Source organism: Mus pahari, chromosome 4, assembly GCF_900095145.1.
Source record: "Mus pahari chromosome 4, PAHARI_EIJ_v1.1, whole genome shotgun sequence".
In the NCBI taxonomy this organism is placed as follows: domain Eukaryota; kingdom Metazoa; phylum Chordata; class Mammalia; order Rodentia; family Muridae; genus Mus; species Mus pahari.
In genome coordinates this window covers 115154451-115170582 of record NC_034593.1, presented here as the reverse complement: position 1 = coordinate 115170582, position 16132 = coordinate 115154451, and the positions used below count along the sequence as shown (strand labels likewise).

Below are 16132 nucleotides of genomic sequence, written 5' to 3'. Positions count from 1 at the left end.
TAATGCTGCAACCCTTTAATACAGTTCTTCATGTTGTGGTGACCCCAACCATAAAATTATTTTGTTGCTACTCCATAATTGCAATTTTGCTATTCTTACAAATCATAACATAAATATCATTTAGTCGGGATATTTGATATGCAACTCTAAAAGGGGTCACGACACACAGTTTGAGAACTGCTGATTTAAATGGTTTGTGGATTGATAAATATAGAAGATATTACATAGATCCTGATATATATATGGAGAGAGAGAGAGAATCTTTTATAGAACTGTATTCTAGGGAATTCATGTTTTAAATACTTTATGCAGTTTGAATAGTTTATATTGTTTACTTCATTTAAAATTGATATTAATACAGAAGATATTACACAGACATTATTTCCTGCAGTGTGACTTTTTTTCTTATGATGTTACATTGGTTGGGCTGAAACTTTGCAGATGACTGAGATTTCTGTTTTTGCTTTCTGTTCTCAGAATGGCTTCACGCCTTTGTACATGGCTGCCCAGGAGAATCACATTGATGTTGTAAAATATTTGCTAGAAAATGGAGCTAACCAGAGTACCGCTACAGAGGTAGGTTTGCTATTAGATTCTTTAAGGTCTGTATTCTTTATACCAGTTGCAAAAGAGCTTCACTGTTCTGTCTAAAGCATATTCATATTATTATTATAATTCACAATAATGACCACTGAGTGGCTGTGGTTTGTGTACATCAAATGAGTCGATTCCTTCATTTTAGATTCATTATCATGCACTATTATTTCCATTATCATTAAGCCTGGAGTTGTGGGTGAAACATGATTCTCATTTTGTAGCACAGGTCAGCCTTGAATTTGTGGTCCACATGGGATTATAGGAGCATTTGGGACTTGTCTTGATTTTGGGATCTTTATAACATTCTAAATTTAGATCCCAATAAATGATCCCCATTCCTTTCTGTCACTATTTTATCTTAAGATACAATGTAATTCCTTCAAGGAACTATTTCTAACCATTAAAAATAATTTATAGGCTGGGTGTGGTGGCGCATGCCTTTAATCCCAGCACTCGGGAGGCAGAGGCAGGCGGATTTCTGAGTTCGAGGCCAGCCTGGTCTACAAAGTGAGTTCCAGGACAGCCAGGGCTATACAGAAAAACCCTGTCTCAAAAAACCGATATGTATATATATATATATGTATATATATAATATTATATAATATATAATTATTATATATAATTATTATATATTATATAATATATATAATATATATATAATTTGTTAGTGTGATTTTTCTAGGACTATCACAACAATGTTATTTATGACAAAATACAAATCATGGCATAAGTGTGTGACCATGGTTATGGCAATCCCTGAATAGAATCTTTGACAGTAGTTCAATTTCTGAGGGTTCAGCACTTCTGGACATATATAGGAGTCAGAGGGAAAGGGACTCAGAGCATCTCTTTCCTTTCCATTGCACATCTTCCTCAAGCAGAAATGCCTTTTGTTTCCCATCTCATGGATCATAGCCAAACGTGAGTTATACCCAGAGGCCATCTTGGTATTTCCTAATATCCAGCATATCTTCCTTTCAGACAATTAAATCTTTAGGCAAAGTGAACACAAACTCCCTTCCATACTGTACTGGACAGAAAAGTCAGTGAAATGTATTAAATTGAATTCCAATTCTTTGTGTAGGAGGGTAACTTTTATGCGCCTATTCGTTATCACTTTCTGAGAGGTTACTCTCATAGAGGAAGTCACCATCAATGCTAACTAAGTTATGTGTTAAGTTACATCATATATACGTTGATTATAGCTAGAAAACACAACTGCCCGTTATGCCGTGCTTCTATGTTCTGTATTCAGTAACACAGACACAGATTATGCACCTGCAATATGAATATATGTTCTTTTCTTTTTTATAACCTAGAGCCTTTTTGCCCCTGGAGACACCAATTTTGTCTGTGAGTAGTCTATGAATATCTTAAAGTAATGCTCAGAAAACAAACGACTGTGTCTCCCAAATTCATCCCAGCATAAGGGAATCCATCTGTTTTCTTTTTCCTTGAAGGCTGAATTGTTGATCAGATGAAACCTTCACTTCAGGATCCTCTCACCCACCCCAGAGACTTAGGGTGGGTAGTGTGGGTTTTCGGTGAGCTCAGGTCATGGTGTTCTCAGCAGATGGGCGACGTTTTTGGTCTAGTTGATCATAGCAGCATTGCAGTGTGATTCCAGAAACAGCCCTTAGTGATCATTGGTCATGGTAGATGGTAGGCGGCAGAAGCTTCAAGCCTCTGGTTGTTTATCCTAATATGACACTTGCAAAGGAATCAAAAGGGAGCGGGTTAAAGTCTAGCTGTCACAAGTATGTCTTGTGTCTCATTTTTAAAAATATCATTGAATAAAGTCATCTTCTTACAATGATTAGGAATTTACACATTTAATATACTGAACACCACCACCTACCCTTATGGTTACTGTGGGTCACACAGACAAACCTATGCACCCTTCCTCTCAACAATACCATTCTGTAACAAATAATACAATTGCAGGGATGCGCTAACACTCTCATGAAGTATCTTCTTCAATTTCATTGAAGTAAGTGTGACAGGCAGAAGGAATGCTTCTGTGTTAGTGAGTAGCAATGGTGTGTAAAAGTTGATTGCCAACCTGATGCTATACCCACTTTAAAGAAACAGATAATTATGTAATCCTTCCGCATGGCATTGAAATACACACACAGGAAGAAATGCTTCATTTTAAAATTTCTTATAAATAGGGTTAGTAAATAAAGGATGTGATGAAAGCTGCCCAACTTAGCTGGGCTTCTTTTCCCAGAGTTCATTGAGGCATTGTTATCAGACCATTACACATAGTTAGCCTTCTTCCTTGAAATACAGATCAGAATGAATTCTGCATTGTTGGGATCCAGCTTTTAGTCCTCCAAAGGGCTTTCCTTGTCCAGCCAGCACCATTTTTATAGATCTCTTTTCCCTTCCTCCCTCCTGAATTCTGCCAAAATTTAAGGCTACAATGTTTTTACTGGGGTTCCAGTTTGTGGGCTGTGTCTCTAAGGAAACACAAAACAGAACAAAAATAAAGTCCGCATGGCATTAATACAGACTGCGGTAGAGTGCTAGGTAAAATAAGTCCAAATATGTAAATGATGATGGCTGTGCCCTTCATTCACAAAGTACCCAGCTCGTGACATACCTGTACACGGTAGTGCTTGCTGTTCTTAAGACACTGCACTCTACCCCTCTACTCTATGAGGGAGTGTGCTCTATTTAAAATTCAAATGTACTCAAATGAACTAGTAACATATTCATGCTGCATATATGTTCATACTTGTCCACCTATTACTATCATTCATGCTGCACATATGGTTCATGCTGCATATGATAACACTTAAAAAATATTTTCCCTTAAAATTTCAGTTATTGCTTAAATGATTCAGACTGAAAACACATTGAGTAGTCAGATTCGAGTTAATTACTCCTAACCCCAACCCTGGAATGGCATCTTCAAGGGTACGGCCTCCTGCCCTCGTTCCTGCTGCCGTGAATGGAACCGCTAGCATCTGCTTACACACTTCAGAGAACTGAGGAGGAATACACTGGCCACCCTTTCCAGGAGCTAAACACTTGCTTCTGAAGACACAAAAAAAATGACATTGCAAATTTTGTAGCATGGTTTTCTATCTCATCCTGGAGACCATTCTAACTTTGTTTTGTTCGTTATGTGTTGAGATCCTTCTTTTAAATTGACAATTGCGAAGTTTGGATTTTAAATGCTATCTGACATATGCAACATTACACTGAAATCATCAGTCTAAAATCTAAGTGGTTGCAAAATTAATGGCTGGTCTAAATTTACCAAACAGCTTTAGGTCACATTCACATTAAATCTCGGACATCCCAACATAAATTATTTCAATTACTCCCTCCACAGCAGTTATCCCCTTCCCTGAGACAATGCAGAAACACTGTTCACTGCACACTTATCTTTCCATATAGAGCATCATTTTCACTCCTGGTTGGATTCCCTTCCATTCTTTCTCGTTACATAAATAAACATAACTAAGTGTTTGTCCTAATTTTTATTTTCCTCTTACAAACACACATTTGACCCACTCCTTCTGTAATATGACCACATTCCGTAATCAGCAGGATTTGTTATGATGCAGATGGTGTTGAGTGTAAAGAATGGAAATCAGGATCACCATCGGCGAATGGCAGTCCACTTCCGCTTCTGTTCTTCACAGTGACACTCTGTCCTGCTGGCCAGTTTCACCCATTCACATACATTGTATTCCAGGACGGCTTTACTCCTCTGGCTGTGGCACTCCAACAGGGACACAACCAGGCGGTGGCCATCCTCTTGGAGAATGACACCAAAGGAAAGGTGAGGCTACCAGCTCTGCACATTGCAGCTCGGAAAGATGACACCAAGTCCGCAGCCCTCCTGCTTCAGAATGATCACAATGCTGATGTACAATCCAAGGTAAGAGCCTTAGTATCTGTGGAGAGGTCTGCTCTGACTGCCAACATCTCCTGGGCAACGACCAAAGAACAGTCACTGCTGATAATGCAGCACTCTGGTTAAGAAAACATAGAAGTCGTTTCCACGAGTATTAGGAAGGGGACTATCTGTTAGGAGAAAGGAACAAAAAAAAAAAAAAAAAAAAAATTAAGGCTAGATGGTTTTCTTTAGAAGACCGGATTCCATCTTTGATATAGTTGGCTCAGCATTCTGTCTATACCATTAATTATAGAGAGAGTCAGAAAGAATGACTGTTGTGTAATGGAGTTGCCGTTTCTCACTCTGTCATGTTGGAATTGAATACTCAGTTGCGGTGAGCAGATCTGCTGTTCCTTTAATTCTGCGTTGTGTAACATCTTCCCTCTTTTTCCCACAAAACAATGCTTCAGATGATGGTGAACAGGACAACAGAGGTACAGTATTGCCATTATACCAACATTTCCCCCTTTTAAAAAAATTTATTGTTAGTTTTTGCCCAGTTAGAATAAAAGCTCACTAATTCATACTAATGATTAAAGTTCTACTAGTGGGAAACTGTTTAGAGAAAAATCCTGTAATTAAATAAGAATGATAACTTAAATGTATTTGATACAACATTTATTTGAAGCATTATTAAACCAACTATTTACATAATTTATGAGTCCAGCATGAAACAAAACATTACCATTATATATGTTTTGTTTTAGTGAGTGAGCCGTATTTTCAAACTTTTGTAAGGAGATGATTTTTTTTCTCTTAATGAAAATGTACAAATTAGACTTTAGGGAAGTGAAAATTCTAGAGGCTTGTTTTCTGTTCTTTAGTTGCAGATGTCCTTTTTTCCCTACAGTTTTTTCTTTACCACATTGTTTATGATCAATAATGGCTCTGCGCACCATGAGCAAAGGAATGGCTTTTCCCCCTGTAAATCTTTTTTTTCTTTTTTCCATTTTTTAATTTATTATTATTTCTTTATTTACATTTCAAATGCTATCCCGAAAGTTCCCTATACCCCACCCCTGCCCCTGCTCCCCTACCCACCCACTCCCACTACTTGGCCCTGGCCTTCCCCTGTGCTGGGTCATATAAAGTTTACAAGACCAAGCGGCCTCTCTTCCCAATGATGGCTGATTAGGCCCCCTGTAAATCTTAAAATGCACACCATTAAATAAATTCTCTCATATCAATTAGCTAATTAGAGACAAGAACATTAAATTTATAAGTTGTAGTGTGTGTTTTCTCCATTTTAAGCATTATTCAAAGTGTGTTATAAAAATTAATCTTCACTCAAAGGTAACGTTATGAAGGGTAACTTTGGTTTTGGTGGTGGAGAAGTTGTAAAGATTTGGGCATTCCTTGAGCATTCAGAGAAAGCGACATATTTCTCACATCTTCTTTATTAGCACATTCATCTGCTGAGAGGCAATCTACTTGAGTTATTTGCACTGCTTCTTGTGTTTGTTCCTTTTGGGTGCCTTACATTAGGGGTGGAGGAACCTTAACTTAGCTGCTTAGTAAAACTGCTCAGGACTGGCATCATACCAATTGATCTCAATTACTAATTTTAGCTAACTTTAGTTTCTCAGGTATTCATTGGGGGTTATCTTTATATATTGTAGTGGGTGCAAACCAACATAGAGTTGAACAATAATTATCTGCCTAGGGCATTATTATCATTAAGGCCATTGAGAAAACTTCAATGAACTAATTAACTATAAATGCTAAAACAATATTATTGTACTTGAATAATTGGGAAATCATTTTCCATCAACCAATATAATATTTTGAAGTTAAACTGTAACTTTAATAATTATTATGTGACAAAACTCCTCCCGGGGCGAAGACACAGCACACGTTTACTCACCCCAGACAGGGAGGAGCCCATAACACAGCAAAGTCCACATACCACCACATTCCAACTTGGTGAACCACTGAGTTTTATTGGGAGTTACTTATGACAATATAGGTGAGGGGTTATTTACAGGAGCAGAAACTATTCAAAGACAGCTGCATCACCAGAGTCCACTCCAGCATGGGTAAAAACTCATAAAACTTGGAGTCCACCACATAGCCTGAAGGCAGCTCAATAGATTGAAGAACGTCCTTTCCAAGTGATTCTGGTCCAAACCTCTTTCAGTCTCATCAGCTGGCTTTGGCTTCTTCCAGGCAGGTTGGCTGCTGCTGCTGCTCCTCTTCTTCTTCTTCCTCCTCCTCCTCTTCTTCTTCCTCCTCCTCTGCTCCTCTTCTTCTACTCCTCCTCTTCTTCCTCCTCCTCTTCTTCCTGCTCTTCTTTTCTTCTTCCCCCTCTTCTTCTCCTCTCCTCCTCCTCTTCCTCCTCCTCCTCTTCTCCTTTTCTTCTTCTCCTCTTCCTCTTCCTTCTTCCTCTTCCTTTCTTCCTCTTTCTCCTCCTCTTCCTCTTCTTCCTTTTTAATTATTAATTTTTAATTAATTATTTTATTTATTTATGTCCCAAATGTTGCCCCTCCTATTGGGTTGCCTTGTCTACCCTTGGTATGAAGGCTTTTGAATCTTGTTTTATCATGTTTATATGTTGTCTCTTGGAGACCTGATCTTTTCTGTAGAGGGGAACTCCATCTAGGAGTTCAAGACTCCCCTCCCTTCAGGCTCCCCCCATTTGCCTCTGAGAGGGTGCTCCCCCATCCCTCTTCCCTAGGGAATTTAGTCTCTACAGGATTAGGCACATCCTCTCCCACTGAGAGGGACTCAGCTTTTATTGCTTACTCTGGCAGGGGTCAAGAAGATCTAGTCAGTTTCTGGGACTTCCTGAAACTATTTTGTGTTGCTTATCTTCATACTCTTAAGGAACTCCCCTGCGGTTGAAATGTTTCAATCTCTGAGGAAACAGTTACAACAATAATAGACATATATTCAGAATATATCTGGGTGACAGAAAATATCAAGATAAAAATAGAAAATAAGATTTGACATTTTATAAAATAATTATAAGTGGTATAATGATTTTTCCATTAGTTTTGGTGTGAATACATCACCTACATGCTGAATAAAATAATCTAGATCATGTTTGTGGGAACTGAATTCACAGTTACTGTTCTTATTTCTACATGTTGCTTCTGCACAGTTAAAACTTTCTTACAACTAATATTACTGAATGCATAGGCAGTCTTCTGTTATGTAAGCTATTTAAATGTTTAGTTTAACATTGGAAAACAGTATCACTAAATTCTGTACACAAAGTTGGTAAAAGCTGGTGTTACTTGTAAAATATTTTTAGAAGCAATAAAGTGCATATTAAAATCCATTTCGAGTAAGAGAGAATAAGAAATGATCTGCAGACTGTGGGATGTTAGCCAGGGAATGCCATTTGTTTCTTCATTTTTTAAATTAAATAGTGAAAAGTGCAGAGTAAGAAAAATTATCAGCTCTTTGAGCATTTCAATAAGAAAAGAACTAATATATATCTATCATGAAGAACAGCCACACATCTAATTACATCTTCATTAGAAAAAGAAGTGATTTATTCATTTGATGTTCAGAATTTGTTTTTGAGAAGTAAAATATATCTCTTCTCACATTATTCCCTCAATGTGATTATTTTAATTATATTTTAGTGACGATTATATTTAATTTATATCCAAAACTGTATTGAACGGAACCATTTTTATTTCATTTTCATATTGATTGCAAGCATTTTTAAGAAATTGGAAACAGATTCTTCTCTCATATAACACATCCCAACCACAGTCACCCCCTTTCCCCACTCCTCCCAGCCCCACCCCTCCCAGATCGAGTTCCCCTCTGTTTCTCCACAGAAAAGACTAGGCCTCCAAGAGACAACAAATAAACATGATTAAAGCAAGATTCAAAAACCCTCATGCCAAGGCTGGACAAGGCAACCCAATAGGAGGAAAAGTTGTTTAATATGGGCTTTTAAATTCTTTTTTACTATAAATCACAGTCTGCCTAAGCAGTAGTGAAAGGGATAGAAAATCAGTGTGTGGGTGCCATAGAATGGGCCGGGACTCCTGTAAAGAAAATGCCAACCAATGCTTTAAAAAAAAAACAAATCAATGGGTTTGGAAGAGGCTTTAGTGGGTAAAAAGCACTGTGAGGACTCCAAGTTGCAGTTTCCTGAACCCATGTAAAAAAGCTGGATGTGTCCATATGCAATCATGTAACCTAGTACAAAGAGGGCAGAAATGGAAGATGGCTCATGCTTGCTGGTTGTCAGCTAACTCCAGGTTTTTGTGAAAGACCCTGTCTCGAGAGAAAAAGGTCAAACAGCTTAGAAGAGAAGATCTAGCTCACCTCCTCACGCACACAGAAATATGCATAAACCCTATCCTACCCACCCCATGCCTGAAAATATAAAACAAAACCACAGGAAAATGCTGGGTTGTGTTTAATCTTTGATTAAAACATTTATTAATAGCTGCTAATCCTGTGTTTGAAAGTTTATTTGCTTTCATCATAGTCTGTTTTTCCCTAATAAGCTAAACACATTCAGGAACAGTTTTGCATAGATAACTATCCTCATTAATTAAAAATGAATTTACTGGTAAGTATAGAGTATTTCTTTTTTTTTTCTTTTAACACTAAACTATAGACTTGTGTTGAAATGTTTATTACATGGGTTTTGTTGCTCATGGGCTTGGCAGGCGGTTACCCTGTAATTTTTCTGGTTAATCAGCGATAGCTTTCCGAGTGTGAGGCATGCCCCTACCCACCCTTTCTCTCTTTCCCTAGAGTGGCTTCACCCCTTTGCACATAGCTGCACACTATGGGAATGTAAACGTGGCAACTCTTCTTCTAAACCGGGGAGCTGCTGTGGACTTCACTGCCAGGGTACGTGCTATCAGAACTTGTGCATTTTAGGGAAGTAAATACAATGGCTTCTAACAAGGCTTTATAATTAACCCCAAACATTCTGAGGGTTTCACTGTGTCAGTCATGGGATGGTATCATAAACCAATACATTAAACATAAGAATCTGGGAGATGTAGAGATGGTTGAGGCATGCGTTTACTGCTTTTCCAGAGACCAAGAGTTCGATTCCTACCCATGTTCAGCTGCTTACATCTTTAATTCCAGCTCCACTGGACCCAAAGCCCACTTTGAGTCTCTGAGGGCAGGACACTCAAACACATAGAAAATGAAAATAAAATGCAAATGTGTCAGTAGTCAAGGAGGCTAATTTTGACATGCCTTTCGACTGTCATATTATAAAACAATGCAAATCAAACCAAACCATGAATTATCAGCTTCAAGTCAATAGATGACAGTGTTAGAATATTAAGCACAAAGTATACAGGTACAACCCCCCCCCAAAACAAAACAAAACAAAACAAAACAAAACAAAAAACAAGTGAATACACAATTGCATGAGATTCTTTTTTCTCTGTTGGTTTATGAGTTGAAATTTTACTCTGTCTTTCTAAAATACACAGAAAGATAGCACATGGAATTGGGCATTTAATGGTTTACTTCTGTTAGAAAATTCATTTACATGTCAGTATAAAATTCGTATATTGGATGGTATTTATTTTGATTCAGTTGATAAAGTATTTAAATGATGACATCTGATATCTCATAAGACAAATATAAGTTTTATGTATACTGTTGTAGTCCTTGAAAGAAAGTAGTCTGCACAAGCCATGAATGGTGGCATATTTCTGTAATCCTAGGAGTATGTAGGGTCAGACAGGAGAATTTCTAGCCTAAAGCCAGCACAGGTTATACAGTGAGTTTTAGGCTAGTCTAAGCTATATAGTAAAATCCTGTTTGCAAAAAAAAAAAAAAAAAAATTCTTTTGTTCTGAATCTATGTTGTGCTCTATTCCAGTTGTTTCTCTCAATGAATTTTTCTGGAAAGGTTTTTAAATAATAATTACCAGTAAATATTAACAAATTTTACTCTATTTTTAAGTGTATAAAACATTGAGATTTCAATCTCTCCAGTGCATGAGAGACATTTTCCTGGGCTCTGCTTCTACTATACAGATGTTCTCCTTCTGTGTCTTAACTGCCACTTTACAGTTAATGTGTGTATTGTAGTTCTTGACTACAGACATTTTTGCTCATTTTTTTTAATATTTAGCATTCATGGTTTATGGAGTTATTTGTTCCTTATGGTCAAGCCTATTGAACCCCAGATATTATGGGTCAAATTACCATGCAGATCACAACCCCCTTATACTCTTTGCTTGAGAACCCTGCCCTGCTCTGCCATGTTCAACTGCTTTGTTTGGTCTTTCCACTGAATAGAACGGAATCACTCCCCTGCACGTGGCTTCCAAACGAGGAAATACCAACATGGTGAAGCTCCTACTGGATCGAGGTGGTCAGATTGATGCCAAAACTAGGGTGAGTGTCTCTGCGCCTTGACTTTCCCACCATTCTGAAGCCCCACAGCCTCTCATGCCCCACCTGGAATGACATCTCAGCAAACACAAGCAGTGTGTTTTCAAGGGAGCTGGTCCAGGGTTTGATTTCAATCTCATAAAACACTTAAAGATTCCAGCTAGTAAGATGAAATTCATGTTTGCTCATCAACATCTAGAGCTGACCATTAGCCCCTTAGTGGGATAGTTTTTCTTGTTCAGTTTCTGGGAAGAAAAAAATCAAAGATGCCACTCACTTTGCTCTCCTTTGGGTAGTTATCAAGAAGGCAAATTGACTGGTACATTCAAGGTGTGGCTTTTGCATAAAGTGCTTTCGTGCATATTGACAGCTTTTACGAATTCAAGTGTTGAGCTCATTGGTCATTTTCTTCAGTAGTTGTGCTACTGTCATTGGAGCATGAGATTTGTTGTCATGCTGACAGAAGGACAGCAGACAATCATCAAGGTGCACCTTCATCTCAGTAGAAGTGGAGTCCTTCATTCATTTCCGACCTCTGAAGTAAAATGACATCTTAACACCTCAAACAGACACATGGTGAATAAACTAATATTTAATATTAAATCAGGCAGCTGAAGGCAAGCTGACCAATTTCAAATCGTACCTGTGCCACTCATGAAGCTAGATAGTCTTGACATTTTTCTGACCTTGAAATGTAGCTAATAGTACTCCTTAACATCAGAAGGCTGTGTGAGGATTAACTCCTAGCTGTATCATTTTCCTTAATAAAGTGGAGATGTGTTTCAGATAGTTCAGTGTGTGCCTACTTTGAGTAAAGCCCTGGATTAGATGTCCAGCACTGTATAAAGTGCGTGTGGTAGCACACACCTATAACACACTTACAATACCAACATTCAGAAGGACTAGGGAGAGGATTGGAAGTTTAATTTTATTCTTGGCTAGAATGAGCTACATGCTTGTCAAAAAAAAAGAAAAAAAGAAAAAAGGAAAGAAAGAAAGGAAGAAAGAAAGGAAGGAAGGAAGGAAGAAAGAAAGGAAGGAAGGAAAAAAGAAAGAAAGAGAAGGAATGAAGGAAGGAAGGAAGGAAAATGTGATTAATGTATTATTTAGCTACCCATATATATATATTATAATAGTGCTGATATTATATGCAGCTTTTGCTTAGATACACTACACACACACATACAATTTTAATATCAGCTTTCTTAAATAGAGTTGGCTAATAAGAGACTTCACAAAAATTTTTCAAGTATTTTGGAAATACAAAATTGAGTCAGGCCTAGTACTTTATACCTGGGATCTCAGTATGATGATGTATTCATGTAGACCTAGAACTCAGTCAGAGAAGAGCAGAAAAATGTCAAGATTATCGTTCAGGGGTCAGCCTGGACTGCAGAGTGAGTCTGAGACCAACCTGGGCTATGTCGAGAAACCCTGTCTCAACAACAAACAGAAGAAACAATCTCCCAAATACTATCTCACTTTAGATAGCCTCTTTACATGAGAGGGAAACTGCACCTGTGAAATCTAAAACCAGGGTCACCTAAATGAGACCTTTGTAACAACAGCATCAGTTGACATGCCAGCCCAGATGGGGGCAGTTTTAGAGAGTCTCATATAGAGATGACACATACAGGCAAATGATGGCTCCTGAGAGAGGGACAATCAGTCTTCCGCAGACACAAGCCCCTGAAACGTTGAGGTCAGCCCTCAAGGCATGTGCATGTGAGCTACTCTAAAGGGATTCAGGTGTGTGTGTGTGTGTGTGTGTGTGTGTGTGTGTACACGCGTGCGCGCGCACGCGCGTGCATGTGAGAGAGACAATAAAAAAGAAGAGGTCCGAGGAGCGGCCACAGGAGGAGTTGAAGTGGGGAAAGCCATGGGTGAAAATACAGCAGGCATTTATGAAATTTGACCACCAGACAGCATACACCAGCTGATATGAGGTCCCAACACACATACAGTAGAAGACTTCTGGGTCTGTGTTCATTCAGAGAAGAGGCACCTAACCCTCAAGAGACTGGAGGTCCCAGGGAGTTTAGAGGTTAGGTGGGGTGGAGGGTGGGGGCATTCACATGGAGCAGTTGAAGGGTGGATAGGGGGCGGGGAATGGTATATGGAGTATAAGAAATGAATTAAAAATAAAATAAAATTTAAAATAAAAAAGGAAATTCTTTAAAAAGTTTTAAGTTAAAAGGTGTTTTAAAATCTCCTTAAAAAGAAACCACTCAACCAAATAAGCAAGCCAAAGAGAAACAAATAAGTGCCAAAGAGAAAAAACAAAAGCACTCCCCAAAACAAAACAAACAATAAACAAAAAACACAACCCCTCCCCCAAACAATACAAACAAACAAAACCAAAACCCTCTGAAATTATGTGATGAGCAAGGTCTACTGAAGACCACCATAGCTAGAACATGTATTTGCTCTAGACATTTTTGCGTTCTGGAACTTCATGTTCTCACAGCCCCAACAATAGGGGTCAAAGCCAACTCATTCATCCGATCTTGAAGCTGGCAATTGTTCAGCTTCTACAAGCTATACCTAGACAACAAATTCTGTTTTTTGTATTACCTCACAAAAGGTCCCCAGGGAGACAGAAGAGAAAAAGAAAATCAAACAATCAAACAAACAAACAAACAACCCTTCATTTCTCTTAAGACTTTGGTCCAGGCTAGCAGTGTCATGCTCTATGGGAGTTTGGGATTCGTTTGTTCTCTGTCCAGAGTGTGGTTCCCTGTCCTTGCTTGGGTGCTTTGCCTCGTTCCAACCTTTGGCTTGTCACCACAGCCCTTCTGTTGATGTGTGGTGGATGGCAGCGTGGGTACAGTCTGACAATTTTGAGATGCTCCGGCTTTGTCTGCTCCCAGCTTCCTTCCAGCCTTGCTGTCATTATTCTTACCTTAGGTCACCCGCAGTTTTAGACCTTAGTGCATTGTTTTATAAATCTTGGCTGGTGTCTTACAGAGATTTGCTGTTTCTGTTCATGCTATTCTGCAGCAGGTACTCACTGGGGAACAGTTGATTTTGTTTTTGTTTGCCATTATAGTACTTCCTATAATGGTAGGAAATACCCTATAGCATGGTATTTCCAAAAAAAAAAAAAAAAAAAAAATCAAAGCTTATTCAGAAATAAAGAGACATGAACTCTTAGGAAAGTTATCAAGTGGAATTACTGGGAAGGGAATTTGGAACCTCATCTTATACTCTGTAGCCTTTGGATAGAGCAAATACATTGGCTTTAGAATTTAGTCAAGAGTTAAGAAGACTTAAGTTCTGCTTAGAATGTGGACCAACTGCTCTCTTAGCAGTTTCTGAGTTCCTACTTGCACCGTGAGTTCAGGAGACCCAACACTGAACACACCAGGTTAGGTCTCTATATTTCCAGAGCAAGCCATAGACTGGTGGCATTGCTCAGTAAGAGACTTCTTGCCATGACTAATATATGTGAGGCCACACTTGGTGCCCAGTACTATGGAAGGGGAGGAGGAAAGAGCAGGCGTGGGAAAGAGATAGGAAGACAGGTGCGCACACACACACACACACACACACACACACACACATACACACACACACCCCACAGATGAAGAGAGAGAGAGAGAGAGAGAGAGAGAGACAGAGACAGAGACAGAGACAGAGACAGAGACAGAGACAGACAGAAAGAGACAGACAGAGACAGCCAGTTAGAGATAGAAATGGGGCTGACCACTGGTCTCAAGGGATTCTGTATGCTGGTGAATATTTAATAATAGGTTGTTAAAACAAAACAAAACAAAACAAGGTAAAATGAAATGGCTTGTTTTGTAGTCTTTCCCCTTGCTGACTTCTATGGAATAAATATTCTCTTCATTATCCACTGAGAGGTACTAACATGGTGTCCTCAGAAACAGAATTAGCATGGGATATAAAAGTGATATTTTTGTATTTTCTGTGAGCTAGCTTCATTCAGCACACGTGGGACAGCATACAGTGCTGAGTGGTGGTAAGCTTTCATCCCACGAGCTAAGCATTCCTCATGTGTAAATAACAGTGGTTTACAGAATTGTTAGAGTGTTGTACCCTGGTCACAGCTAAAAGGGTCATGCCTCTCTTTCCAAATCTGAAATGAAGCCTGAACAGTGATCTGGGATTGAGAGGCCTGTTCTGGAACTACAATACTTGACTACCAAGATAATAGAAGATAATGGATTGAGTTTTCTTTCTGGTCTCTTAAAGTATATGTGAAATAGAACATGCTTCTTTTTTTGACTCTCATTATAAAAGGGTTTTTGTACCATAATTTAAAAATCCTAATTATCATAATTTTAAGTTACTTCTAGCAGTCAAATTGTCCACAAATAATCAGAATATAGTGTCTTCCATCTAGAATTCTCTCTCATCTACTCATTCCTTTTCACATGCTTGGGTTTTTCATCATGGGGAGGAAAGCAAAATTTTTGAGATTTTGTTTGAATAAAAAATAAACCACCCCCCTGGTTCCTCCCCACCATCACTACTATTCTGAGCCATTGAGGCATTTAGCATCTTGGAAGACTCATTATTGACACTCTGAGACATTTAAACCTTTGTTCATGTTTAAAACTCCATACTTTAATGTTAAACTATAAATTTCATAGCTAGTTAAAAATGAGACTATTAATTTGCGTTTTATTAAGGTCATTCATTATTCTTTCCTGTTTTGAAACTTATTCATTATTTAAATATAGAGCTACCCCATAGGGGGATTCTATTTAAAATATATTTCAATGCCAATAATAAAAGTACACAAAAACACTAAAGGATATTGAAGAAAACACATCAGAAAACTGGGACCTCTCTTCTTATTGGAAGTGATAATCAGGAGAGGTAATAGTTACAATTGTCCTGTGTGTATGATACTCTATGTACTTTCCTAAATATATTAGAAATAACATCTTCCCAACAACTTACAAAAGATATATTATTTACTTGAGAAATATGAAGGCCAAAATTTGAGAAACAAGATTGCTAAAAAAGAATGAAACAGCTCTTGGCACAATTATGTAACATGAGCTAGGACATACTGCATTTTTATAACAATGATCTGATTTCAGTGTCCATTACTGGAAAAAGAGCACAGTCAGAGGGTGAGGACAGGAAAAGATAAGGGAAGAAGAAAGGATTGTACAAAGCAATTCTGAGCTACCAGCTAGATAGGTGATTCTCCTCTAGTGTTAACTGAGCTGCCTTTGCCAAAGCATTCACTGCAGAAGCTAGTGTGTGTGTGTGTGTGTGTGTGTGTGTGTGTGTGTGTGTGTGTGTGTGT

The 16132-nt window shown here is 38.3% G+C and overlaps 1 protein-coding gene across 13 annotated transcripts in view; it reads left to right on the top strand.

Moving 5' to 3' along the window:
* Window positions 1-16132, top strand: part of Ank2 (ankyrin 2) — a 569474-nt gene that overhangs the window by 431346 nt on the left and 121996 nt on the right. For 10 of the 13 annotated variants that reach the window (XM_021195385.2, XM_029537922.1, XM_029537921.1 and 7 more), the window contains 5 exons: window positions 478-576; window positions 4307-4492; window positions 4921-4944; window positions 9236-9334; window positions 10753-10851. In XM_021195385.2, the coding sequence (XP_021051044.1) occupies window positions 478-576; window positions 4307-4492; window positions 4921-4944; window positions 9236-9334; window positions 10753-10851 (507 nt within the window). The remainder of the gene's footprint in view (window positions 1-477; window positions 577-4306; window positions 4493-4920; window positions 4945-9235; window positions 9335-10752; window positions 10852-16132) is intronic. The other 3 variants (XM_029537925.1, XM_029537924.1, XM_029537920.1) reach the window with 1 other exon arrangement.